The sequence below is a fragment of the Maniola hyperantus genome, chromosome 18, assembly GCF_902806685.2.
Source record: "Maniola hyperantus chromosome 18, iAphHyp1.2, whole genome shotgun sequence".
In the NCBI taxonomy this organism is placed as follows: domain Eukaryota; kingdom Metazoa; phylum Arthropoda; class Insecta; order Lepidoptera; family Nymphalidae; genus Maniola; species Maniola hyperantus.
This window is the reverse complement of record NC_048553.1, coordinates 6,685,132-6,711,777: the sequence shown is the minus strand read 5'-3', so window position 1 is coordinate 6,711,777 and position 26,646 is coordinate 6,685,132. Positions and strand designations below refer to the sequence as shown.

The window sequence follows — 26,646 nt, the reverse complement described above, 5'->3', positions numbered from 1 at the left end:
TTTTCGTTTTTCTAGAATTATTGAAGATACAGAGTATTGAGATTAAGAGTCTGTAGGTATTTCGTAGTCTTTACCTCAATAGAGATTTGCTCAATCCAAGTGCTGTTTTGTGTTGGCGCCACTTGGGTCTAGGATGGACAGAAGACAGCTACAGTCTAGCGCCGCTACACTATAAACGCCCGCTAGAGTCTAGCGGCTTCCAGCTGTCCATCTTTCGGTTTGAGGCATCTTCTGACTCTTCCTCTTCCAGTGCTGAGTTGGTCTTATGATTCCACAGAAGCCACTGATTCCACAGGGAGTGCGCCTCCCATTGTTCGTTTCATAAATAGATGTGCTGTCATGTGTACCTAAGTAGACTGTGCAACTTGTCTAGGCTTCCAGAACTTGATGACTTCTGTCGACTGTTTAATTTGGGGTATCTACTGACTCTGGATCTTCCGGTGCGAGGTTGTCACTCCATCAACGAAAACTTAACATCCGTTATTCCACCGAACTATGTGTGTTTCCCTTTGGTACCTCAGCTTTGTAAATCGATGAGACATATATCGGTAAACATCTCCCTTTAGGCATGGTAAAAAATAATGAGATTATGATTACGGGAAAAAATCATCTCAGAGCTACGATTAGGCTTATGTAAAAACCAAGAAAATAAAATTAACAGGTAAATCTAGATGCATAATTGCAAATCCAGTGGATGAGAAGTTGGGTTAGGTTAGTTCAACTAGGGGCGCCAGCCAGGTAACCTCCCAGTGTGCTTGGGTGCTGCGATCTCCTTTTGGATACGTCCGGGGGGAAGAGCAGTACTCGGGCCGGTGCGCCCCGGTAACATGACCAATAATTCCTCTACGTGGATATTGTTGGTTATGGCTAATAACTTGGCAGGGGGGGAGGTCTCTCCGCGTGTCCCTCTGATTAGCAGAGGGCACAGTGGACGAAACCAGGGGTAAACACCCCAGTGGGTGGAGAGCGGTGACGCTTATCGAGAGGAAGAAAACCTCTTTAAAAATAACCGAAGCGGGCGGGAACGCCCCACCTAATCTCAAGGTTGACGCCTGCCGATGGATGAGTGGCTGATTGGGGGATCAGTCGTTAAGGCGTCAGGTGGGGGGGAACTGGGTTAAAAAACAAAAAAATGGAAAAAGCGTCGTACGAATATTCTACCCGGGAGGGTCCCGCTAGCGGGGAATCCCTTGGTGTTTCGGACAGCCGGAGCATCGGCCCCATCGTATACGGGGGGGCCAACCGACGTTCAATGGGGGTAGGTTCACGAATGGAGGGTAAAGAAGTTGGAAATGTGCTGGGGGAAATAGGGGAAGAGGAGAAGAGAAGAGAAGAAAATGAGAAGGAGGAGGTGGTGATGGAGATAGGAGAGATATGCGGTGTGATAGGGATCACAGAACCGAGCGAGGTGGCGTTGTCGTTGCCGGGATCGGACATGATCGCGGAGTGCAGATCCAGGTCGGGTTCTGAATCCTCTGCGATCGTGTCGGGTCCGGGCCGCTTCTGGCAAGTGCAAGGCGCAAAGAGGCCACGTCTTGGAGGGGATGCTTCGGCGTCGACTGATGATGAAATGTTGGAGACAGCGAAACCCAGAAGTAGGGGCCGTCCCCCTGCTAGTAGTAAATCTGCGGTATCGGCCAAGGCCAAGGCTGAGCTGGCCCGGAAGAGGCGCCAGGAAGTCTCTGAAAAGGCGGAGGAGGAACTGCTAAGAGCCTCCGTCGTCAATCAGTTCAGGAAAGAGCAGGGACTTTCCGATTCTTCGGCAGCGGGATCGGTGGAGTCTCGGCCAGCAGCAGGAGAAAAAACTGTGGCTGGTGTCCAACAACAAGTACTGGACGACCTGGCGGCAATAACAACGGTCGCCACAAAGTCCGGCAATCTTAAGGGGACATTTGTGCGGGTCCTGAAGGACGCTGTGGCCTCCATTAAAGAGGCTGTGGAAGTCCTCAGCTCACGCTCAATCTCAGAGGAGACACAGAAACTGCAGGCTGACAACATGCGCCTGCAGGTGGAAATGGCCAGCCTCCGTAAGGAGATGGCCGAGATAAAAAAGGACATGGAGAGTGCGCGAAAGCAGGGTTCCGTGCCCTCTCCCTTGGATATGACTGAGGAGCTGCCCCCTGTGTCGCAGCCTTCTCAAAAAAAGAAGAAAGGTCAACGCACTGGAACCAACTCGGATGCGTCCCCAATGGAGGAGATTTGTCGCTCGGTGATGGTTCAGGTTGGAGAAATGCTTAATGCCCGCCTGGCCTCCTTCGAGGACAGGCTCCTCCCGGAGAAGCTACTTCGCCCCCCATTGGCGGCAGATAGAAAAAAGGAGGCAGATCCCGCACAGAAGCAAGCAGGCCCCAGCAGGACTGCAAAGGAGACGCGCCCCGCAGAGAAGACACTCTATGAAGAGGAGACGCACCATGCGCCAACTTCTGATTCATCCTTCCAACCCGCTCCCAACGAAGGTGCTTGGCAGAGGGTTGGAGGGAGGAAGAAGGGAAAGAAGAAGAAGAAAAAGAAAACGAAGAGGGGGAAAACTGGCGTGCATGGGGATGGCCCGCCCTTGCAGCCACAAGGTCAGTCGCAGCCACAGTCTCAGTCGCAGCAATGGCAGCAACCCTTAAACAAGAGTCGGAAGCTTCGCCCGCCTCGTTCTGCGGCAGTAATAATAACGCTGCAGCCGGGAGCTGAGGAGAAAGGAGCTTCCTATAGCAAAGTGATACAAAAGGCTAAGGAAAGTATCTCCCTGTCAGACTTTGGCGTTGCCGCGGTGCGGTTTAAAGTGGCTGCGACTGGAGGGCGGATTTTGGAGCTCCCAGGGGCTTCTCAGGGAGAGAAGGCGGACGCTCTTGCTCATAAGATTAGAGAAGTAATAGGTGAAGAATTTGTGCGAGTCTCTAGGCCCACCAAATGCGCCGATATACGTGTTTCGGGCCTGGATGACTCTGTCACCAGTAGTGACGTGGTGACCGCAGTGGCACGTACAGGGGGCTGTTCTGCTGACCAGATACGTGCCGGGGAGGTCGTCCGCAATTTTTCGGGCCTTGGTACGGTATGGCTGCGTTGCCCAGTCATGGCTGCAAAAAAGGTGGTGGAAGGAGGCAAACTTTTAGTGGGCTGGGTTTCGGCCCGCGTTAATCTGCTTGACGAGCGACCCCAGCGGTGCTACCGCTGCTTGGAAAGGGGGCATCTGAGGGCGCAGTGCATCGCTGGGACTGACCGCAGCGACACTTGTTACCGATGCGGGCAGGTTGGTCATAAAGCGAAGGACTGCTCGGCTGCACCACATTGTAGTGTGTGTGCGGCAGCTGGTAGACCGGCGGATCATCGGGGGGGTAGTGGCGCATGCAATCAGCCCAGAAAGCCCAGAAAGAAGAGTGGCAAAGATGTCGATGGCCCCCGGGTCCCCTCGCAGTCTGCCAGCCCATCCATGAATAATCGGGCTGAGGAGGTTCAGATGACCGTTGGATAATAAATGGCCCTCAGATTTCTCCAAGCGAACATTAACCACTCTGCTAGAGCTCAGGACCTCCTGTTCCAGAGTATAGCGGAGTGGTCAATACACGTGGCCGTGGTCGCCGAACCGTACTACGTCCCATCGGGTGACGATTGGGTGGGGGATCACGACGGCTTGGTGGCTATCACAACCCGGACTGCTGCTGGATCTCCGAACTTCGAAAGAGTTGTGAGGGGGCGCGGATATGTCTCAGCGCAAGTGGGTGACGTCACAGTGATTGGCATCTACTTCTCACCGAATAGAACTCTGGCAGAATTTGAGTCGTTCCTGGTGGAGCTCGGGGCCCAAATCGACCGGAATCGCTCGGACCAGATGCTCGTTGCCGGTGATTTCAATGCCAAGTCTATGGCGTGGGGATCTCCGTTGACTGATGCGCGTGGTAGGGAGCTTGAGGAGTGGGCGCTCTCGACGGGGCTGTCAGTGGCGAACCGGGGGACGGCTTACACGTGCGTGCGGCAACAGGGTGGTTCCATTGTAGATATCACCTTTGTTGATGCTGCTCTGGCACGCCGTGTCAATGATTGGGAAGTATTGGAAGATGAGGAGACACTCTCTGATCACCGATATATTCGGTTCGCAGTTGCCTCATCTGCAACATCTGTAAGCGGTCCGAGTCAGGCCTCTCAAGGCAACAATCCTCGCTGGTCATTAAAGCGCTTGAACAGAGAGGTCTTATATGAGGCGGCATTGGTTGAAGCATGGGTGACGGGATCTGAAAGCCCAGTGGAGGTGGAGCGGGGGGCCGAGTCATTCGGCAAAGCCATGAGGCAAGTTTGCGATGCAGCTATGCCACGAGTCGGTCCCTGCCCTCCAAAAAATGCAGTGTACTGGTGGTCAATGGAGATAGCGCAGCTACGCAGATCCTGCGTGGCAGCGAGACGCAAGTACCAAAGGTGCCGTCGCCGTCGAAATCGGAATGAGCCAGAGGAGGTGCGCCTCTACGCGCTGTACAGAGAGGCTGTCGTGGCCCTACAGGTGGCCATTAGAACGGCGAAGGATCTGGCAGAAGAGGAGATGCTTGAGAGCCTCAATGCTGATCCTTGGGGGCGGCCATATAAAATGGTCCGACGAAAGCTGCGCCCCTGGGCACCGCCACTCACACAAACTCTTCAGCCTCAACAGCTGGAGATGGTGGTGGATTCGTTGTTCCCGGTCATTCAGGAGTCACCACACATGGCACCACCCACAGGTGAAGAGGACGAGACCGTCTCTCACGCGCCGGAAGTCTCCGAGGGCGAACTAAAGGCGGCGGTGCTGCGGCTCCGAGCCAAAAACACTGCTCCGGGCCCTGATGGAGTGCACGGCCGTGCATTAGCAATGGCTTTGGGTCCTTTGGAGCCTCGACTAAGGGGGCTGTTTAGCACGTGCTTGAGGCAGGGTCAGTTTCCACGTCCTTGGAAGACGGGGAAACTGGTTCTGCTACGCAAGGAGGGACGCCCAGCCAATTCGCCATCAGCGTATAGGCCTATCGTATTACTGGACGAGGTAGGCAAGCTCTTCGAACGTGTGGTTGCCACGCGTATAGTCCGCCATCTGGAAGGGACAGGGCCAGGTCTCAGCGATCATCAGTTTGGCTTCCGCCGGGGCCGGTCCACAATTGACGCAGTCGCACGGGTGAAGGCCCTGACAGATGATGCTGTTTCTCAGGGTGAGGTAGTCTTGGCGGTGTCTCTTGACATCGCTAATGCTTTTAACACCTTGCCTTGGAGCAGTATCAGGGAGGCGCTGAGATACCATGCGATGCCGGCATATCTCAGGCGACTCGTGGAGGCCTATCTGTCAGGCCGAGCCATTGTCTACCCGGCGCATGATGGGGAATGGGTAAGGCGAGAAGTCCAGTGCGGTGTTCCACAGGGTTCAGTTCTTGGACCTCTCCTGTGGAACATCGGTTATGATTGGGTACTGCGGGGGGCTAACGTGCGGGGTGTTGATCTGACGTGCTACGCGGATGACACTCTTGTGACAGCTCGAGGTAGCAATTTCAGAGAAGCGCGCGTCTTAGCGACGGCTGGAGTGGCCCAAGTCGTAGCGCGTATCCGGCGGCTGGGACTTCAAGTAGCCCTCAATAAGTCTGAAGCCCTGTGCTTTCATGGGCCAAGGAGAGCACCTCCGGCGGGCGAACATCTAGTAGTGGGCGGGGTTTCCATCGCTGTCGAGTCGACGATGAAGTACCTAGGACTCGTTCTCGACAGTCGTTGGAAATTCGAGGAGCATTTCCGACGCCTGGCCCCCAAACTAATTGGAGCTGCCGGGGCGCTCGGACGACTCCTCCCAAACGTGGGTGGGCCAAGTGCCAGCTGCCGCCGCTTGTATACGGGAGTGGTGCGATCGATGGCTCTTTACGGGGCACCTATCTGGGCGGATGCTCTGAACGCCTGCAATTGTACCCTGTTGCGAAGGCCGCAGCGAGTCATGGCGGTCAGAGTGGTAAGAGGTTATCGCACCATTTCCTGTGAGGCGGCCTGTGTTTTGGCAGGGACTCCTCCATGGGATCTGGATGCGGAGATGCTGGCAGACATGCACCAGCGAAGGGTGGATGCCCGATTACGGGGAGAACACCCTACCTCCGCAGAAATTGCTGGGTGGCGGCGAAATGCGCAGACCGAGCTTGTCTACCAATGGTGGGGGAGACTCGAGTCACCCAGCGCAGGTCACATGATAGTGGCGGCGATCCGGCCCGTTCTTCAACAGTGGGTGGAGAGAGGGCACGGAGTACTCACCTTCCATCTTGTGCAGGTTCTTTCGGGGCATGGCTGCTTCGGAAGGTACCTGTGCAAGATCGCAGGTAGAGAGCCTACTGAGGAGTGCCATGAGTGTGGCAGTGCCGTGGATACGGCGCAACACACTCTGGCAGAGTGCCCAGCATGGGCTGAGTCGCGAGAGACGCTCGTGGCGGCAGTGGGGCAAGACCTCTCCCTGCCAGCCGTGGTCAAAGCCATGGCGGGCAGCGATGGGTCTTGGAAAGCAGTAGAGCTCTTCTGCGAGCAGGTAATGTCGCAGAAGGAGCTGGCGGAGCGCATGAGAGAAGATGATTTCAACTCTCATGCCATCCGTCGTAGGAGGGTCGGGCGTAGGCGAGTCGCCCACGACCGCCGCCTACCCCCTTGAGAAGGACTCTTGGGCAATAGACACGGGGAGTCTATCGTCCGTAAAGAAACCAGTCCTCGAGTCGGAAGGCGCACCTTTGTGTTCCTGGTGCGCCTCAGACGGTGTTTAGGGACTTCATTGGTCCCCTGAGGTGGGTCCTCAGCAGGCGCCGCTGGCTGGGTTGCGCGAACGTGTTTGGCCCCGTAGCCCAGCCACCAGGCGATGCGTGGAACATCGTGGGGTTTTAGTCGGTAAGAGTCCGACATAACCTCCGCACCTCCCCGGGTGCGGTGGCATCCATGAGGATTTCCCCACGGAAAAAAAAAAAAAAAAAAAAAAAAAAAAGGTATTTTTGGGAAAAATTCAATGTAGAGACTAGAGACATTATAATCAGTGGCGTGCAACTCATAGAGGCATAAAAGCGCTGCTGGCTTTAAACCCTATGCACGCCACTGATTATAATATAATAAATGTCATTTTATATTTTGGCAAAGCAAGTACAAACTACATAGTATTAGCATGAAAATTAGTATTTCGAAAAGTGAAGACAAATTCGTTCGTTTTTTGTATGTGACGAGCTTAGCAGCATAGACTACACAGAATACTAATCCGCGATCTATGTTTTCTACCATTTACAATCCGTGTATCTTTAAAAACTTAAAACAAGAGTGAGTAGGCATCTTCTTGGTAAACGAATGCCATCTTAGGCCAAATCACTTTTCAGCAGGTGTGATTGTTGTCAAGCGTGTGCCTATAATGAATAATAGAAATAAAAAAATACTGACACGGCGTTCATGCACTTTTAGGTAAAACGACATCTACGAGCATGCTTCAAAATATGGCGGCCCGTAATTAGTTGTACCGTATGTTTTGGTACATAAAAATAAATATTTATAAAGCAAAAAAAAACTTATAATATTGTTATTCAAGTTTTTTTTTAATCCAGTGGCAGATAACGGGCGTGTATAATATTTTAAATATTAACCTACTTCAAAGAAATCATACAGAGCACGGGTACCCTCTCAGAGCGAGAAGGGTCCTGGCCATAGTCTACCATGTGACGTTGTAAATTTTGAACTACTAACTAGCGTTTCGCTTTTAATAAAAATCAATTTTGTTCAAAGTATGTTGGTGCCACCTAGCATCAAGGTGCAGAACTACGCGTGGGTCGATGTTCAGAGTTCATTCGAGCCACAATAGATGGCGTTTGCTTCGTTGTCAATTGTCGTAAAAATAAAACAAAATAATTAAATAAAACCATAATATCATTTGTTTATTGTTAAGTCATTAACAAAACGGTTCTTATAATATATCCTTAGGTTCCGCAAATATTCAAAAATGAATTGGCTTCATGATCAAACTAAATGAGAGCGGCCACACTCGGGTTGCGTCTGGCAACACCGATTGGTGAGATTTAGAATTTTTCTGGAGTCAACATGTGAAGACGAATTTTTTCGTTCCAGGAAAATCTCACTCTTTTTCGCCCATGGCTTCGCCTGGGAAAATACAATTGTTATAAATTTAGTCATCCTAACGTATTTCAATGTTTCATCAATTATGGTGAGTGAAAAATCAAGTAATGTGGATTCGACAAAATGGCGGTTTGGTTAGAGAAAATCCTAATTTCATGATTTCCCTTTCAGTTCCAGTTATTTTACCTTCCCAAATAAATGAGGATAATGGGTTGTGGGTGGACTCCTGAAAACCATTGGTGGCCAGGAGTTCAATAGGTGAGTTGTGTTTGATCGGGAAAATTCCACGTGTCGAAATTTTCACACAGCACAAATTATAATCTTGTTTTTCTTTGTTACAGGGTTTCCGTTTGCGTTTCCGTTTTTAGTTTTCCGTTTTTTTTTTTGCTTTCGTTTTCCGTATTTATTTCTTTTGCACATTCACGTTGGCAACTTAATTTCTATGGATAAGACTTGGTGAAAATCTTTGTAATGAAACATTTCGGTTGTGAAGAATCAAATAAATTGAGTTTTGGATCTTGGCCGATGCCGTCCAGCTACCTTGCAGTCTTCGCACCTACAAGTAAGCAAATGTTTGTATCCTGGAACAGTTTAGTGAACCTTCTTCGTGTATGTGTACAGTAAGAACCCTGTCTTTACTACTGAGCTTTTATTTTGAAACAATTTTATGAATTTTACTGTGTCATTGTCTATTCCATGCCAATGGCATCTTAAATTTAAAACATAGATTTTATGTACTATCTACCTAAGGCATTCTAATGTATCTAAATTAAGTCTTGGCATTAAGCTAGAATAACTAAGCATTATTAGCCATCATTATGTATTAAGCGACCCCGGTAAAAGTTACATTAAAAACAATTTTGCCTAACATCTAGCAAATTTCATTTATAACACCTCATATACATTACAAGGGAGTCGACGGCTAGCTTCTATTCTTTACTAGGTAGATAGATCAAGTAGAAAAAATTATTTTTTTTTCCTCTAATCTTTGTAAGGCGGTAGATTATTCCGTATCCGGGTATATTTCTATTCCGCCCAATTTACCACCCTTACAAATGGCGCCCAACGTGGGGCCATTTGTAAGGGTGGTAAATTGGGCGGAATGGAAATATACCCGGATACGGAATAATCTACCACCTTACAAAGATTAGAGGAAAAAAATAATTTACTTTACTTGATCTATCTAGAAATCTGTCTAAGTGTCAATCTATTCTAAAAATCTAGAAAGTACTTGGATGTTTGACATAACATTTCACGCATGGAACACGTAACGCTCAGGAGCATGACAGCGAGAGCAGAAGCGCGACTGTGCAGTGTAACTGCTGTTCATACAGTTCTTAACTTACAAATTGTAGTAGTCGGAGCGGTATGCATGCCACTAGCGGTGCGACGTGGCACGTAAAATTCTACAACACAACGCATCGTGGGAATTAAATAGTAGTAATAGTATGAATTTGTTTATTATCAATCGCACAAATATTGTAAAATTGAGAAGGTGCCTTAATTAATTCTAAATTATCAAAAATGCCAGGGGCTAACAGAAATGATCCATTATCTAGAAGGAAAACGAAAACAAAACACAAAACCCCCCCCTTTTCGTTATCCCCAAAGTACGATATTTGCATTTTTACTTTCTCAACCGGTTGGTCTACCACAAGCATTCCAATCATCACATATTCATCCCTACATACATCCACTACATTCCTCCTCAACTGAACCATGGTAATGTAACTGTTAAATTCATACCATCACTTCTTTTGAAAACTTATCATCTCAACAGAAAGAATTAGCCCAGTCTGTAGTAAATAAATTTTTAGATATTTCTTCAGAGAAAATTGGATTGGGTAGAACAAAATTAATTGAACATGTTATTGACACCGGTGATGCCTTGCCAATAAAAATAAAACAATATCCACTTTCTCCCGAAAAGAAGGAAGCTTTAAGTAAAGAGTTAGATAGGATGCTGGAAATGGACGTAGTTACTCCGAGTGAAAGCCCTTGGAATAACCCAGCAATTTTAGTGAAAAAGGCAAATGGAGACTGGAGATTTTGCCTAGATTGCAGGAAATTAAATTCAGTGACAAAGGGGGATTCATACTCAATACCGTACATTCCACAAATTCTAGATAGCTTGAAAGAGGCAAGGTTTTATCATCGATTGATTTAAGTTCAAGTTTCTGGCAAATTCCGTTAGCTAACGACTCTCAGGAAAAAACCAGTTTTACAGTTCCTGGTAGAGGGTTATTCAAATTTAAAGTCATGCCGTTTGGCCTATGTGGTGCACCAGCACGACAGCAGAGGTTAATGGACCAGTTATTTAATCAAAATTTTTGTAGTGATATTGAAAATGGAATAGTATTTTGTTATATAGATGATATTGTTATTTGTTCTGCTGATTTCGAAACCCATTTAATTTTATTAAACAGAGTTCTGGATAAACTAAAAATGGCTCAACTATCCATAAATTTTGATAAATGTAATTTTTTTCGAAACTCTTTGAAATATTTAGGGTATATAGTGGATGAATTTGGTTTACGCACAGATCCTGGAAAAGTTGCCGCAGTTTTGAACTTTCCGACCCCAAAAACTGCACAGGAGGTAAAGATTTTCCTAGGCACTTGTTCTTGGTACAGGCGCTTTATTAGGAATTTTTCAACCATCGCTGCACCACTCAATAGACTAACGAGTAAAGGAAAGAACGCACCTAAATTTGAGTGGAGCGAACAGGCAGAGGTAGCATTTAATACATTGAAGAATGCGTTGGTAACCGCACCTGTTCTTGCGGTACCGAATTTTGAAAAACCATTCAAAATACATTGTGATGCTTCTGCATATGGTGTTGGTGGTATGCTGACGCAAGAAACCGATGGTTGCGATCATCCCATTGCGTATGTCAGTAGGAGCCTAAATAAAAACGAAAGGAATTACAGCGCGACGGAACGCGAGGCTCTAGCAGTGATTTTTGCAGTGGAGAAATTTCAGGCTTATTTTGGTTCCAAGCCAGTCACAATTATCACAGACCATGCATCCCTAAAGTGGTTCTTAAATTTAGAAAATCCCTCAGGACGACTCGCCAGATGGGGTTGTAGATTATCACAGTATAATTTTGTTATCGAACATAGGAAGGGTTGTGATAATGTAGTTCCGGATACCTTGTCGAGACTCATACACGTAGATGTAGTTGGTGATCGTAATGATAACTCTAGTCAACAAGTTTTGGTAGATGACTGGTATGACAAAACATTTAATGGCTGTAAAATCAATCCAGCAAATTTTCCGAATTTTTGTATTTTGAACGATAAACTATATCGTTACAGTAAATGTAAATACCAGCTTCTCAGTGAGTTCGACTGGAAAGAGGTAGTCCACAAGAACGACATCCTTAGAATTATGCAACAAAACCATGCAGATGCAACTGCAGGTCATTTTGGTGTGTTCAAAACTCATCGCAGATTATCCCTCAGATATTTTTGGCGTGGTATGTATAAGGACGTGGTTGAGTACGTTAAGAATTGTGATACTTGCTCTGCGTATAAACACACGACATCAGCCACTCCAGGTCTGCTAGGGAAGCCTAAAGTCTGCGAGAGACCTTTTCAGGTCATTTCGGCTGATTTAGTCGGACCTTTGCCTAGGTCTAAATCAGGATTTACATTTCTTTTTGTGGTGACGTGTTGTTTTTCGAAATATACAATGTTGTTTCCGTTACGGCGTGCCACAGGTGCCGCTGTTGTTAAAGCGCTAGAGAATTTTGTATTTTTGAACCATAGTGTTCCAGAGACTGTGATTGTGGACAATGGGTCCCAATTTACAGGATCTGAATTCCGTAATCTCATTAAGCGTTATAATATTCCGAAATTACACTACACACCACTGTACACTCCGCAAGTTAACCTTGTTGAGAGGTACAATAAGGTTGTTATGACTGCTGTAGCCGCTTTTGTGAAAGATAACCACAGGTCCTGGGACGAAAACCTGTACAAGGTCCAGTTCGCCATAAACAGTGCGGTTAATGAATCCACTGGATTCTCCCCGTTCTTCCTTGTCCACGCTAGAGAACCGGTTTTAAATGGTTCCTTCTATAAGGACACGGATAAGGAGTACGAGGCCGGAATTCCAAGGGAGGAATACGCAGGAAAGTTTGGAACTTTGGAGGACATATTTGGTCAGGTTAGGAGAAATTTGTTTCAGGCTCATGCAGAGTATGCAACGCATTACAACTTAAGGCGTAGGTCTGCAAGCTATTCTGTTGGGGATATAGTGTGGAAAAAGACCTATCCACAAAGCGACGCTACAAATTTTTTCGCAGCTAAGCTGGCACCTAAGTATGAAAAGTGCAGGGTTGTCAAGGTTTTGTCACCTTTGGTTTACGAACTAGTTAGAGTAGCTGACAACCACCCAATAGGCACTTGGCATATTAAGGATATTAAGAAGTAGATATTTGCCATTACTTAGTTTGGTCTAAACTGTTTGAATATTTAAGTTATCAATATTCAATTAGGAATTTGAATGAGTGTAGTGATGTTCTGAGTTAACAGTTACATTACCATGGTTCAGTTGAGGAGGAATGTAGTGGATGTATGTAGGGATGAATATGTGATGATTGGAATGCTTGTGGTAGACCAACCGGTTGAGAAAGTAAAAATGCAAATATCGTACTTTGGGGATAACGAAAAGGGGGGGGTTTTGTGTTTTGTTTTCGTTTTCCTTCTAGATAATGGATCATTTCTGTTATTTTTCCGATTCTGTTCCGAGATCTATTTTCTAGGAGAGTTATTTCGTTTTTTTTTTCTCATATTCCGATTTTGATTCGGTTTTATTTTTCCGAATGGGATAGAGAACGGTTGCCATATCAGATGGACCCGTTCACAACCAGATTTTCCGTATTTGTTGAGTAACAAATATTAAGATGGTAGTTTAAAAGAGTGAACCACCGTAGGCCTAGACGCATTCTATCAGTCAGCTGAAGAATGATGCCAAGATGTTTCCACTCAAGTGTCTTAGACACCATGAAGTTTTTTTGTATATATTCTTTTTAGAAGTTAGGGTTGTGTAGTTAAGTATAATGTATAAAACCTTACACTGTTTTCAGTATATTTATTTTGTTAGACAATTTTCCTTGTTAGTAGTAGATGTGCGTTCACGCGTAACTTCTGTGTTTTTTTTGTTTGTTTCAGGCAAATTGTTAGTAGTTGTTGGATGACGCTGAGGGCAGCGTGGTTCAACCTGTTGAACCTTTTCGTAGGAGGGGAAGTATTGTGACGTTGTAAATTTTGAACTACTAACTAGCGTTTCGCTTTTAATAAAAATCAATTTTGTTCAAAGTATGTTGGTGCCACCTAGCATCAAGGTGCAGAACTACGCGTGGGTCGATGTTCAGAGTTCATTCGAGCCACAATAGATGGCGTTTGCTTCGTTGTCAATTGTCGTAAAAATAAAACAAATAATTAAATAAAACCATAATATCATTTGTTTATTGTTAAGTCATTAACAAAACGGTTCTTATAATATATCCTTAGGTTCCGCAAATATTCAAAAATGAATTGGCTTCATGATCAAACTAAATGAGAGCGGCCACACTCGGGTTGCGTCTGGCAACACCGATTGGTGAGATTTAGAATTTTTCTGGAGTCAACATGTGAAGACGAATTTTTTCGTTCCAGGAAAATCTCACTCTTTTTCGCCCATGGCTTCGCCTGGGAAAATACAATTGTTATAAATTTAGTCATCCTAACGTATTTCAATGTTTCATCAATTATGGTGAGTGAAAAATCAAGTAATGTGGATTCGACAAAATGGCGGTTTGGTTAGAGAAAATCCTAATTTCATGATTTCCCTTTCAGTTCCAGTTATTTTACCTTCCCAAATAAATGAGGATAATGGGTTGTGGGTGGACTCCTGAAAACCATTGGTGGCCAGGAGTTCAATAGGTGAGTTGTGTTTGATCGGGAAAATTCCACGTGTCGAAATTTTCACACAGCACAAATTATAATCTTGTTTTTCTTTGTTACAGGGTTTCCGTTTGCGTTTCCGTTTTTAGTTTTCCGTTTTTTTTTTGCTTTCGTTTTCCGTATTTATTTCTTTTGCACATTCACGTTGGCAACTTAATTTCTATGGATAAGACTTGGTGAAAATCTTTGTAATGAAACATTTCGGTTGTGAAGAATCAAATAAATTGAGTTTTGGATCTTGGCCGATGCCGTCCAGCTACCTTGCAGTCTTCGCACCTACAAGTAAGCAAATGTTTGTATCCTGGAACAGTTTAGTGAACCTTCTTCGTGTATGTGTACAGTAAGAACCCTGTCTTTACTACTGAGCTTTTATTTTGAAACAATTTTATGAATTTTACTGTGTCATTGTCTATTCCATGCCAATGGCATCTTAAATTTAAAACATAGATTTTATGTACTATCTACCTAAGGCATTCTAATGTATCTAAATTAAGTCTTGGCATTAAGCTAGAATAACTAAGCATTATTAGCCATCATTATGTATTAAGCGACCCCGGTAAAAGTTACATTAAAAACAATTTTGCCTAACATCTAGCAAATTTCATTTATAACACCTCATATACATTACAAGGGAGTCGACGGCTAGCTTCTATTCTTTACTAGGTAGATAGATCAAGTAGAAAAAATTATTTTTTTTCCTCTAATCTTTGTAAGGCGGTAGATTATTCCGTATCCGGGTATATTTCTATTCCGCCCAATTTACCACCCTTACAACCACGCTGGCCAAGTGCGGATTGGCAGACTTCACATACCTTTGAGAACATTATGGAGAACTCTCAGGTATGCAGGTTTCCTCACGATGTTTTCCTTCACCGTTAAAGCAAGTGATATTTTAATTACTTAAAACGCACATAACTCCGAAAAGTTAGAGGTGCGTGCCCGGGATCGAACCCCCGACCTCCGATTGGAAGGCGGACGTCCTAACCACTAGGCTACCACAGCTTACTAGGCTAAACTTACTAATCTACCACAGCTTACTAGGCTACCACAGCTTCAATGAAATACTTGCACTAAATGTAAAATGGTTCCAAAGTTCTCCAACGTACAATGCAGTCTGTTCCCCCTAAAAGTGTTGTGTTTCCCAAGGAGAAAATAATATTTAATAAGATTTTAATTAAAGTTAGCAGTTTTATAGCGCAAAGTTCGGGAGCGAAATTGCACTTCCTTGAACCTCGACTCACATAAAATAAATTTAGAAGCAAAGGTGATAAAAGTAAAGAATATTGTCAATATACTTTGCACAAAAACACAACATGCTAGAAAAAATTCCAACTTTGGTATTGTACTCTCTGTACAGCACTACCTGCCTAATTTGTTTGTTCATATTTTCATCAATACATACCTAAATATATAAAAGGAAAAGGTGAGTGACTGACTGATCTATGAACGCACAGTGCACACCTCAAAGTACTAGATGGATCGAACTAAAATCTGGCATGCCATTATGACGTTCCGCTGAGAAAAGATTTTTGAAAATTCCACCAATAAAGGGTTAAAATAGAGGTTTAAAAATTGTGTAATCCACGTGGACGGAGTCGCAGGCAAAAGCTATTATTGTAAAAAGAAAAATCCTGACTCACTCCCACCCCAAATCTTGAGACATGGAATGAAAAAGCTGAAATTTTGTACAGAGGTTCTCTTTTTAATGTAGACTTGGAATAAGAAAGATTTTTAGAAATTCCCACAGGATAAGGAATAAAGAGGGTTTATATTTTCGATTTAAAATTCCACTCGAGTAAAGCCGTGGCGGGCTAAGCTAGTTTATCATGAAATACCACGATATATACCTAAAAAGTCTCCAATTTACATTGGTTTCACGGATATAGCAAGTGCTGACCAACGTGTGAAAGCTGTTTGCAAATAGTTGTACCAACATCTTTGACATTGTGCATATGTGCATGATAAGTCAAGTAAAGCCCTCTCCTCTACTCACGACACTGTGGCAGGGCCGATTCAGGGTGAAAAAGTGGGGAGGATCCTAGATTGTCTCCTAAACATGTCAAGTGTAGGGTCATTCTAGGTCGGATCGTAGATATCGCCTCCTATAGATCGGCCGGCAGGAGCAGATATGCATACGATTCTCCTAGATTGTGGCGATCGTCTACTCAATTGGCCCTGCCGCAGTGTCGTGATTAGGAACCACCCTAGATTGCTCCAATCTAGATGCTTCCTAAATGCTGCAATGTCGTAGTAAAGCCTTAACAAGTCAGCAAATATACACCAAATGAATGTGTATTCGCCGATCACTGAGGCAACGTATAAAAGGAGCTTTTCCTCATACATTCACTGCCTATATTAATGACAAGAAATATATTAAGTATCAAAGAAATGTCCAGTATACTTTCATCAACCCTCATTAACTTATACTCTATATAGAATAACTAATACGTGAACGTACGTGAGTATCCAATACCAACGGAAAGTAATAAATAAAATAAGAAAAGTTACTGTTGTCGAGAGCAAACCTCAAGTGGGAAAAAACTTCAACATAATATGAAACAAATATTTTCATGTATAACCATATGTACACATAAAATATTATTATGTTTGCGAGTTCCCAAATTTTCCGAGGTTATGTGGTTCTCAAACTTTCATACAGAACTCGGAGTTTGAAACAGCTCTTCGTGACCAACTAAGCGCCGAAACAATTTGTCGACAGACAAAATAGTTCTGATTTTGCGTGCCGCCATAACTGCTGGATGTATAGATATAGAGGTATAAGAACACCCCTCTAAGCTTTAAGTCTCACCGTTTGGGTGGAGGTGTCCACCCAAACGGTGAGACTTAAAGCAATAAGATTTTATTGTTAGAAAGCAGTCAATTATTATGATTGTATTTAAATTTATTTATTTTATGTTTACTATTAGGTCGGTATTTTAATTATGTAGCCCGGGGTGACGAATCAGCATTCAGCAATTTTAATATCTCCTCGGTGTCCGTCTCAGTAAAATAATGTTATCTACTTCTATATAGTTACCATCTACTTAGTGAAACAATGCTTTTAATGTAAAAGCGGTAAAAATTTTAAATAGGTAATTTTAAATTTCAGTTCGATGCTGCGTAACGCCGTATGTAAGTTCGAATTGGTTGTTATCAATTTTAATGCAACCTCCTTCATTTTAAATTAATCCTCATAAAAATATGAAACAGTTTATAATTTTTATCGTCTGCAAGCGTTTTTATAAAGCTTATTTTTTATGTGAACGAAGATGCAACAAAGTGCAATTTCGCCTCCAAACTTTTCTCTATAAACTGGTAACTTTAATTAAAAATGTATTTAATATTGTTTCGCTGTACGAAGTAATGCTTTGAAGCAAAACAAACTTTGTTTTGCTTTAGAGACGATTTTAAAATATACTTATTACTAAAAATATTTGAAATTATTAATGTTTAAGCTAGATATTTACATCACATTTGTGTAATGGAAAAGTAGTGTTTTAATTTTACAATAATTTCTTCATTCTCTTCAGAATATTTTTCTCTACCACATGCGTTGCCGGGTTGGCTTTCCGATTAATGCAAGTATTATATTATATGGTATCTCACCCATACTAATTACTAAATGACGGATTTAAGTACAGTCTTTCAAGTCCGAAGATCCTTTCGTCTGTATGAGGCGCACTCGCCCCACAATATTTTCTGTTTGTGGGTTGTAAGATTTTAAAAAAAATGTACTTAGTTACAAAAATTACAAGGGCTCAAATATTCGTATGAAAATATTATCATCTAGGTTAACTTGAAAAGTTACGATAAGCTCTGGAAGCTTTAGAAAAATTAAATTTCATAAGTAGTATAGAGTTAATATTTGAAATGTCCCAAATCGTGCATCATCATGAGCAACCCATAGCCGGCTCACTACAGAGTTTGGGTCTCCTTTCAGAGTGAGAAGGGTTTTGGCCATAGTCTACCACACTGGCCAAGTGCGGATTGGCAGACTACACACACCTTAGAGAACATTATGGAGAACTCACAGGCATGCTGGTTTCCTTACGATATTTTCCTTCACCGTTAAAACAAGGTGATATTTATTTACTTAAATCGTGCACAGGAAAATGAAACTCTACCTCTGAACAAGACTCAAGTAAGACAAAAATACTTTTTCTCGTAGAAAGACGCATATTATAATAATGAATTGAGTCCGCTCTATGTATTTAGTTATTCCCAAAATTTTCTGAAGAGCGAAACTTATTCAACAAATTATTTTCGAATGTCTTTAAGTAAACAGCATTCTAGTTCAGTTCAGTTTCAAGGAGAAAACGCCGTTCTGATCAGAATTCGTTATTTGAGACTTGTAAAAATAATGATATTATCTTACTCTGCAGCTGATGGGTATAGCTAGGTACCATAATAATATAGTAACGTTATTAATTATGATTATGATCACAATCCTAAGAATCGTAATCATAATCATAATATTTATAAGCTGATGCCCGCGACTTCGTCCGCGTGACGCTTTGTTTTTTTTGTTTTGAAAGATAAGCTACCTTGCAGTCTTCGCACCTACAAGTAAGCATATGTTTGTATCCTGCAACAGTTTAGTGAACCTTCTTAGTGTATGTGTACAGTAAGAACCCTGTCTTTACTACTGAGCTTTTATTTTGAAACAATTTTATGAATTTTACGGTGTCATTGTCTATTCCATGCCAATGGCATCTTAAATTTAAAACATAGATCTTATGTACTATCAACCTAAGTCATTTTAATGTATCTAAATTAAGTCTTGGCATTAAGCTAGAATAACTAAGCATTATTAGCCATCATTCTGTATTAAGCGACCCCGGTAAAAGTTACATTAAAAACAATTTTGCCTAACATCTAGCAAATTTCATTTATAACACCTCATATGCATTACAAGGGAGTCGACGGCTAGCTTCTATTCTTTACTAGGTAGATAGATCAAGTAAAGTAAATTAAAATTATTTTTTTTTTCCTCTAATCTTTGTAAGGTGGTAGATTATTCCGTATCCGGGTATATTTCTATTCCGCACAATTTACCACCCTTACAAATGGCGCCCGAACGTTTTTTTATATAGTTATTTCAGTATATTTTGAGAAATTTTGTGAATTTTATGAAATGTACTCCGCTGATTGTACAATTTTCTAAGTAGTGACACATTGCAAAGAGCACTAAGCTGTTTTTTTTATGGTTAACTAACTAAATAATAACTAATAGTTAGAAATTTTGTTTGATAGTTTAAGTAATTTTCTGAGTATAGTCCAACATTGGTTTTTTTTTCTTATTTAATTAACACATTATAAATGGTGCTTATGCCGTTTAATTATGTTATCGACTTACCTTGGAGGTGTATAAGTGAATGTTTGCCTTCAGTTTAGTAATAAACATTGCTTAACTGAGTTGTTGTTGGGTATTGCTTTCAATAGTAAGTACATCTTATGTTTGAAAATTCCGGTAACTTAGTATAATTAAAGTTTTGAAACGCTATGTGCTGTTAACTAGTTACACACATACATTTATAAATACTAAGAGTTACAACTTGTGAAACTAAATATATAAACTATATTCAGAGATTACATTAAGTTCAAGTAGGAAGTTATGAACAATTTTTTTTCAGTGACTTGATACTTCATTATTTTGTTGAAATTTTGTTTAGAGCTGTGTTAAGGTTATGATAAAAGCTACTTCACACACAAAACATGTTAAGTTTAATTGAATGCTGGTAGTTTAAAGTGACATTTAGAAACAGATTTTGTTGTATTTTAGGTTATGTGTTAAAAGTGTAAAGTAACAGTCATCAAACCATTGCACAATCTCTTTGTTTTTTTTTGAAAGATAATATGCTAGTCAGAGTTCATTGCAACTTTGTTGCCTGTTTACTTTTGTAATTGTAAAGGTTGTAACACACTGTGTACTCATAAAGGTGATACTGCACCTTACAATCATTTATTCAATTTTGGGAAGTTTTATTTTGTTATATTTTGTTTACTATAGTAATAATATGTGCTTGTATTATTAACAATATTTTGGAATAGGAACATAATTGATAAAATAGGTTAGGATAGACTTAAGAATATTGTTTTTGTTGTGTATTTTGCTTGTGTATATTTAATAGTTTAAATAACTTCTTTTGTGTTTGTGTTTAACCAATTTGTATAAGGCTAAACATAGACAGTTACACAAGCTCGATATTTTGTTAAATGTGTTTTGACTTAACACAATGGAACAGACTTTTGCCCAGTTTCATTCACTTTTGAAGGACGAATTGTGTTATGAGGTATCCATTCGTTCCGAAACTCCAGCACCTACAGTGCTAGGTTTAAAGAAACAGTTAAAACAATTAATTCAGGAAATTCCTTCTGAATCAATTTTAGAGACAGATTTCTCTTCTGAAAGTGAGTTAGGGGTTATTACTAAAAAACTTCAAGACTTAGAAGATTTATTAAAAAAGTGTTCTGACACTAAAGATAGACATGCCCTCTGTAGGTCTAAAGCTTTAGCTTCACATTTGTACTTTAGAATTTTGAGAATACAGTGTTCCGAACTCAGCTTAATAAGTAGGAAGAGTGAATTACATACAAAGTTGCAGAGTTTGATTTCCAGATTAGATGCTGACAATGAGTCGTCTCACGACGAATCACTGGATTCCGAGAGTACCGCCGTTGACTGCACTGGTGATAAAAATGTGGCCAAGTGGAAGTTAAATTTCAACGGACAGGGTGATCCGCGCAGTTTCATCGAACGCGTTGAGGAATATAAAAGATCTTATGGCGTTTCAGATGGAAAATTATTTGTTTCTGCATTTCATCTTTTTACAGGCCGAGCATTGTTATGGTACAGAGGCAACAAATGTCAAGTTTCGTCTTGGTCAGAATTGAAAACTTTATTTTTAGAGGAATTTGATGCAGTAGATTATGACTACAGGTTGCTAGGTGAAATTCGAGCAAGAACACAAGGCTCTGAAGAACCTGTGTCTATCTATTTCGCTATAATGTTTTGCATGTTTTCAAGGTTGTCAACACCACTTTCCGAAGAACAAAAGTTACAAATTTTATTACATAATATTCGCCCTTTTTACTCAGAACAATTAGCTCTTGTTGACATTAAGTCTGTCGCAATGTTGAAGGAAAAGTGTCGCAAACTAGAGGCTGCGAGGCAGCGTTCCGCCTTATTTTCTGAGCCTACTAACAGTAAGGCAACTTTAAGTTCAGAGTTTGCTTACAAACAAGTGACAAAACAGATAAACACACTTTCAGTCACACCTGCACCTAAGGTTGATACAAGTAAAGGCACTAATTTTACGAAAACAAATAAACAACTATGTTACAAGTGCGGCAAGGGTAACCATTCCTTTAAATTTTGCAGGACAGTTCCGAAATTTATTAGATGTTTTTCGTGTGGACGTCAGAACTTTACAGTAAAGACATGTCCAAGTTGTAGTAAAAAGGCGATTAGTAAACCCGCTCCGGACAAAAATTCAAAAAACTAATTAGTAAGAACTGTGCAGAGACACAAGTAAAGAACTTGGTCATTAACAACAAAACATCCCTTTTACCTGACACAGTTCTGTATTCAGTGGATAAACGAGACTTTAGGCCACATTTAAAGGTTTTTGTTGACGGTTTTGAGATTACAGGTTTACTAGATTCCGGTGCTTGCGCGTCAATTTTGGGTAACCAGGCGCACAAGGTTTTTTTGAGATTCGGTTATAAATTGCATAGCAGTATTGATACCACATTTTCAGTGGCAAATGGAGACAAACTTGATTGCATGGGTTATATGTTTATTCCGATTACTTATAAGTCCGTAACTCACATAATAAAATTTTTTGTAGTACCCTCTATAATAGCGGATGTTATTTTTGGCTGTGACTTTTGGAAAACATTTCAGTTAGCCCCTGGCATTTTTGATAATTTAGAATTAATTAAGGCACCTTCTCAATTTTACAATATTTGTGCGATTGATAATGAACAAATTCATACCATCACTTCTTTTGAAAACTTATCATCTCAACAGAAAGAATTAGCCCAATCTGTAGTAAATAATTTTTTAAATATTTCTTCAGAGAAAATTGGATTGGGTAGAACAAAATTAATTGAACATGTTATTGACACCGGTGATGCCTTGCCAATAAAAATAAAACAATATCCACTTTCTCCCGAAAAGAAGGAAGCTTTAAGTAAAGAGTTAGATAGGATGCTGGAAATGGACGTAGTTACTCCGAGTGAAAGCCCTTGGAATAACCCAGCAATTTTAGTGAAAAAGGCAAATGGAGACTGGAGATTTTGCCTAGATTGCAGGAAATTAAATTCAGTGACAAAGGGGGATTCATACTCAATACCGTACATTCCACAAATTCTAGATAGCTTGAAAGAGGCAAGGTTTTTATCATCGATTGATTTAAGTTCAAGTTTCTGGCAAATTCCGTTAGCTAACGACTCTCAGGAAAAAACCAGTTTTACAGTTCCTGGTAGAGGGTTATTCAAATTTAAAGTCATGCCGTTTGGCCTATGCGGTGCACCAGCACGACAGCAGAGGTTAATGGACCAGTTATTTAATCAAAATTTTTGTAGTGATATTGAAAATGGAATAGTATTTTGTTATATAGATGATATTGTTATTTGTTCTGCTGATTTTGAAACCCATTTAATTTTATTAAACAGAGTTCTGGATAAACTAAAAATGGCTCAACTATCCATAAATTTTGATAAATGTAATTTTTTTCGAAACTCTTTGAAATATTTAGGGTATATAGTGGATGAATTTGGTTTACGCACAGATCCTGGAAAAGTTGCCGCAGTTTTGAACTTTCCGACCCCAAAAACTGCACAGGAGGTAAAGATTTTCCTAGGCACTTGTTCTTGGTACAGGCGCTTTATTAGGAATTTTTCAACCATCGCTGCACCACTCAATAGACTAACGAGTAAAGGAAAGAACGCACCTAAATTTGAGTGGAGCGAACAGGCAGAGGTAGCATTTAATACATTGAAGAATGCGTTGGTAACCGCACCTGTTCTTGCGGTACCGAATTTTGAAAAAACCATTCAAAATACATTGTGATGCTTCTGCATATGGTGTTGGCGGTATGCTAACGCAAGAAACCGATGGTTGCGATCATCCCATTGCGTATGTCAGTAGGAGCCTAAATAAAAACGAAAGGAATTACAGCGCGACGGAACGCGAGGCTCTAGCTGTGATTTTGCAGTGGAGAAATTTCAGGCTTATTTTGGTTCCAAGCCAGTCACAATTATCACAGACCATGCATCCCTAAAGTGGTTCTTAAATTTAGAAAATCCCTCAGGACGACTCGCCAGATGGGGTTGTAGATTATCACAGTATAATTTGTTATCGAACATAGGAAGGGTTGTGATAATGTAGTTCCGGATACCTTGTCGAGACTCATACACGTAGATGTAGTTGGTGATCGTAATGATAACTCTAGTCAACAAGTTTTGGTAGATGACTGGTATGACAAAACATTTAATGGCTGTAAAATCAATCCAGCAAATTTTCCGAATTTTGTATTTTGAACGATAAACTATATCGTTACAGTAAATGTAAATACCAGCTTCTCAGTGAGTTCGACTGGAAAGAGGTAGTCCACAAGAACGACATCCTTAGAATTATGCAACAAAACCATGCAGATACAACTGCAGGTCATTTTGGTGTGTTCAAAACTCATCGCAGATTATCCCTCAGATATTTTTGGCGTGGTATGTATAAGGACGTGGTTGAGTACATTAAGAATTGTGATACTTGCTCTGCGTATAAACACACGACATCAGCCACTCCAGGTCTGCTAGGGAAGCCTAAAGTCTGCGAGAGACCTTTTCAGGTCATTTCGGCTGATTTAGTCGGACCTTTGCCTAGGTCTAAATCAGGATTTACATTTCTTTTTGTGGTGACGTGTTGTTTTTCGAAATATACAATGTTGTTTCCGTTACGGCGTGCCACAGGTGCCGCTGTTGTTAAAGCGCTAGAGAATTTTGTATTTTTGAACCATAGTGTTCCAGAGACTGTGATTGTGGACAATGGGTCCCAATTTACAGGATCTGAATTCCGTAATCTCATTAAGCGTTATAATATTCCGAAATTACACTACACACCACTGTACACTCCGCAAGTTAACCTTGTTGAGAGGTACAATAAGGTTGTTATGACTGCTGTAGCCGCTTTTGTGAAAGATAACCACAGGTCCTGGGACGAAAACCTGTACAAGGTCCAGTTCGCCATAAACAGTGCGGTTAATGAATCCACTGGATTCTCCCCGTTCTTCCTTGTCCACGCTAGAGAACCGGTTTTAAATGGTTCCTTCTATAAGGACACGGATAAGGAGTACGAGGCCGGAATTCCAAGGGAGGAATACGCAGGAAAGTTTGGAACTTTGGAGGACATATTTGGTCAGGTTAGGAGAAATTTGTTTCAGGCTCATGCAGAGTATGCAACGCATTACAACTTAAGGCGTAGGTCTGCAAGCTATTCTGTTGGGGATATAGTGTGGAAAAAGACCTATCCACAAAGCGACGCTACAAATTTTTTCGCAGCTAAGCTGGCACCTAAGTATGAAAAGTGCAGGGTTGTCAAGGTTTTGTCACCTTTGGTTTATGAACTAGTTAGAGTAGCTGACAACCACCCAATAGGCACTTGGCATATTAAGGATATTAAGAAGTAGATATTTGCCATTACTAAGTTTGGTCTAAACTGTTTGAATATTTAAGTTATCAATATTCAATTAGGAATTTGAATGAGTGTAGTGATGTTCTGAGTTAACAGTTACATTACCATGGTTCAGTTGAGGAAGAATGTAGTGGATGTATGTAGGGATGAATATGTGATGATTGGAATGTTTGTGGTAGACCAACCGGTTGAGAAAGTAAAAATGCAAATATCGTACTTTGGGGATAACGAAAAGGGGGGGTTTTGTGTTTTGTTTTCGTTTTCCTTCTAGATAATGGATCACTTCTGTTATTTTTCCGATTCTGTTCCGAGATCTATTTTCTAGGAGAGTTATTTCGTTTTTTTTCTCATATTCCGATTTTGATTCGGTTTTATTTTTTCCGAATGGGATAGAGAACGGTTGCCATATCAGATGGACCCGTTCACAACCAGTTTTTCCGTATTTGTTGAGTAACAAATATTAAGATGGTAGTTTAAAAGAGTGAACCACCGTAGGCCTAGACGCATTCTATCAGTCAGCTGAAGAATGATGCCAAGATGTTTCCACTCAAGTGTCTTAGACACCATGAAGTTTTTTTGTATATATTCTTTTTAGAAGTTAGGGTTGTGTAGTTAAGTATAATGTATAAAACCTTACACTGTTTTCAGTATATTTATTTTGTTAGACAATTTTCCTTGTTAGTAGTAGATGTGCGTTCACGCGTAACTTCTGTGTTTTTTTTGTTTGTTTGTTTCAGGCAAATTGTTAGTAGTTGTTGGATGACGCTGAGGGCAGCGTGGTTCAACCTGTTGAACCTTTTCGTAGGAGGGGAAGTATTGTGACGTTGTAAATTTTGAACTACTAATTAGCGTTTCGCTTTTAATTAAAATCTATTTCGTTCAAAGTATGTTGGTGCCACCTAGCATCAAGGTGCAGAACTACGCGTGGGTCGATTGTTCAGAGTTCATTCGAGCCACAATAGATGGCGTTTGCTTCGTTGTCAATTGTCGTAAAAATAAAACAAAATAATTAAATAAAACCATAATATCATTTGTTTATTGTTAAGTCATTAACAAAACGGTTCTTATAATATATCCTTAGGTTCCGCAAATATTCAAAAATGAATTGGCTTCATGATCAAACTAACTGAGAGCGACCACACTCGGGTTGCGTCTGGCAACACCGATAGGTGAGATTTAGAATTTTCCTGGAGTCAACATGTGAAGACGAATTTTTTTTCGTTCCAGGAAAATCTCATTCTTCTTCGCCCATGGCTTCGCCTGGGAAAATACAATAGTCATAAATTTTAGTCATCCTAACGTATTTCAATGTTTCATCAATTATGGTGAGTGAAAAATCAAGTAATGTGGATTCGACAAAATGGCGGTTTGGTTAGAGAAAATCCTAATTTTATGATTTCATTCCAGTTCCAGTTATTTTATCTTCCCAAATAAATGAGGATAATGGGTTGTGGGTGGACTTCTGAAAACCATTGGTGGCCAGGAGTTCAATAGGTGAGTTGTGTTTGATCGGGAAAATTCCACGTGTCGAAATTTTCACACAGCACAAATTATAATCTTGTTTTTCTTTGTTACAGGGTTTTCGTATTTACGTTTACGTTTACGTTTACGTTTACGTTTACGTTTTACGTTTTAGTTTTCCGTTTTCGTATTTATTTCTTTTGCACATTCACGTAGGCAACTTAATTTCTATGGATAAGACTTGGTGAAAATCTTTGTAATGAAACATTTCGGTTGTGAAGAATCAAATAAATTGAGTTTTGGATCTTGGCCGATGCCGTCCAGCTACCTTGCAGTCTTCGCACCTACAAGTAAGCATATGTTTGTATCCTGCAACAGTTTAGTGAACCTTCTTAGTGTATGTGTACAGTAAGAACCCTGTCTTTACTACTGAGCTTTTATTTTGAAACAATTTTATGAATTTTACGGTGTCAT

At 41.3% G+C, this 26,646-nt stretch overlaps 2 protein-coding genes across 2 annotated transcripts in view; one reads left to right on the top strand and one right to left on the bottom strand.

Moving 5' to 3' along the window:
* side-VII (sidestep VII) overlaps positions 1-26,646 on the bottom strand; it is a 321,489-nt gene that overhangs the window by 198,040 nt on the left and 96,803 nt on the right. The gene's annotated exons all lie outside the window — the stretch shown is intronic.
* Positions 1,133-3,463, top strand: LOC138403580 (axoneme-associated protein mst101(2)-like). The gene has a single exon (XM_069504751.1). It carries the CDS (start codon positions 1,133-1,135, stop codon positions 3,461-3,463), a length of 2,331 nt encoding a protein of 776 aa, XP_069360852.1.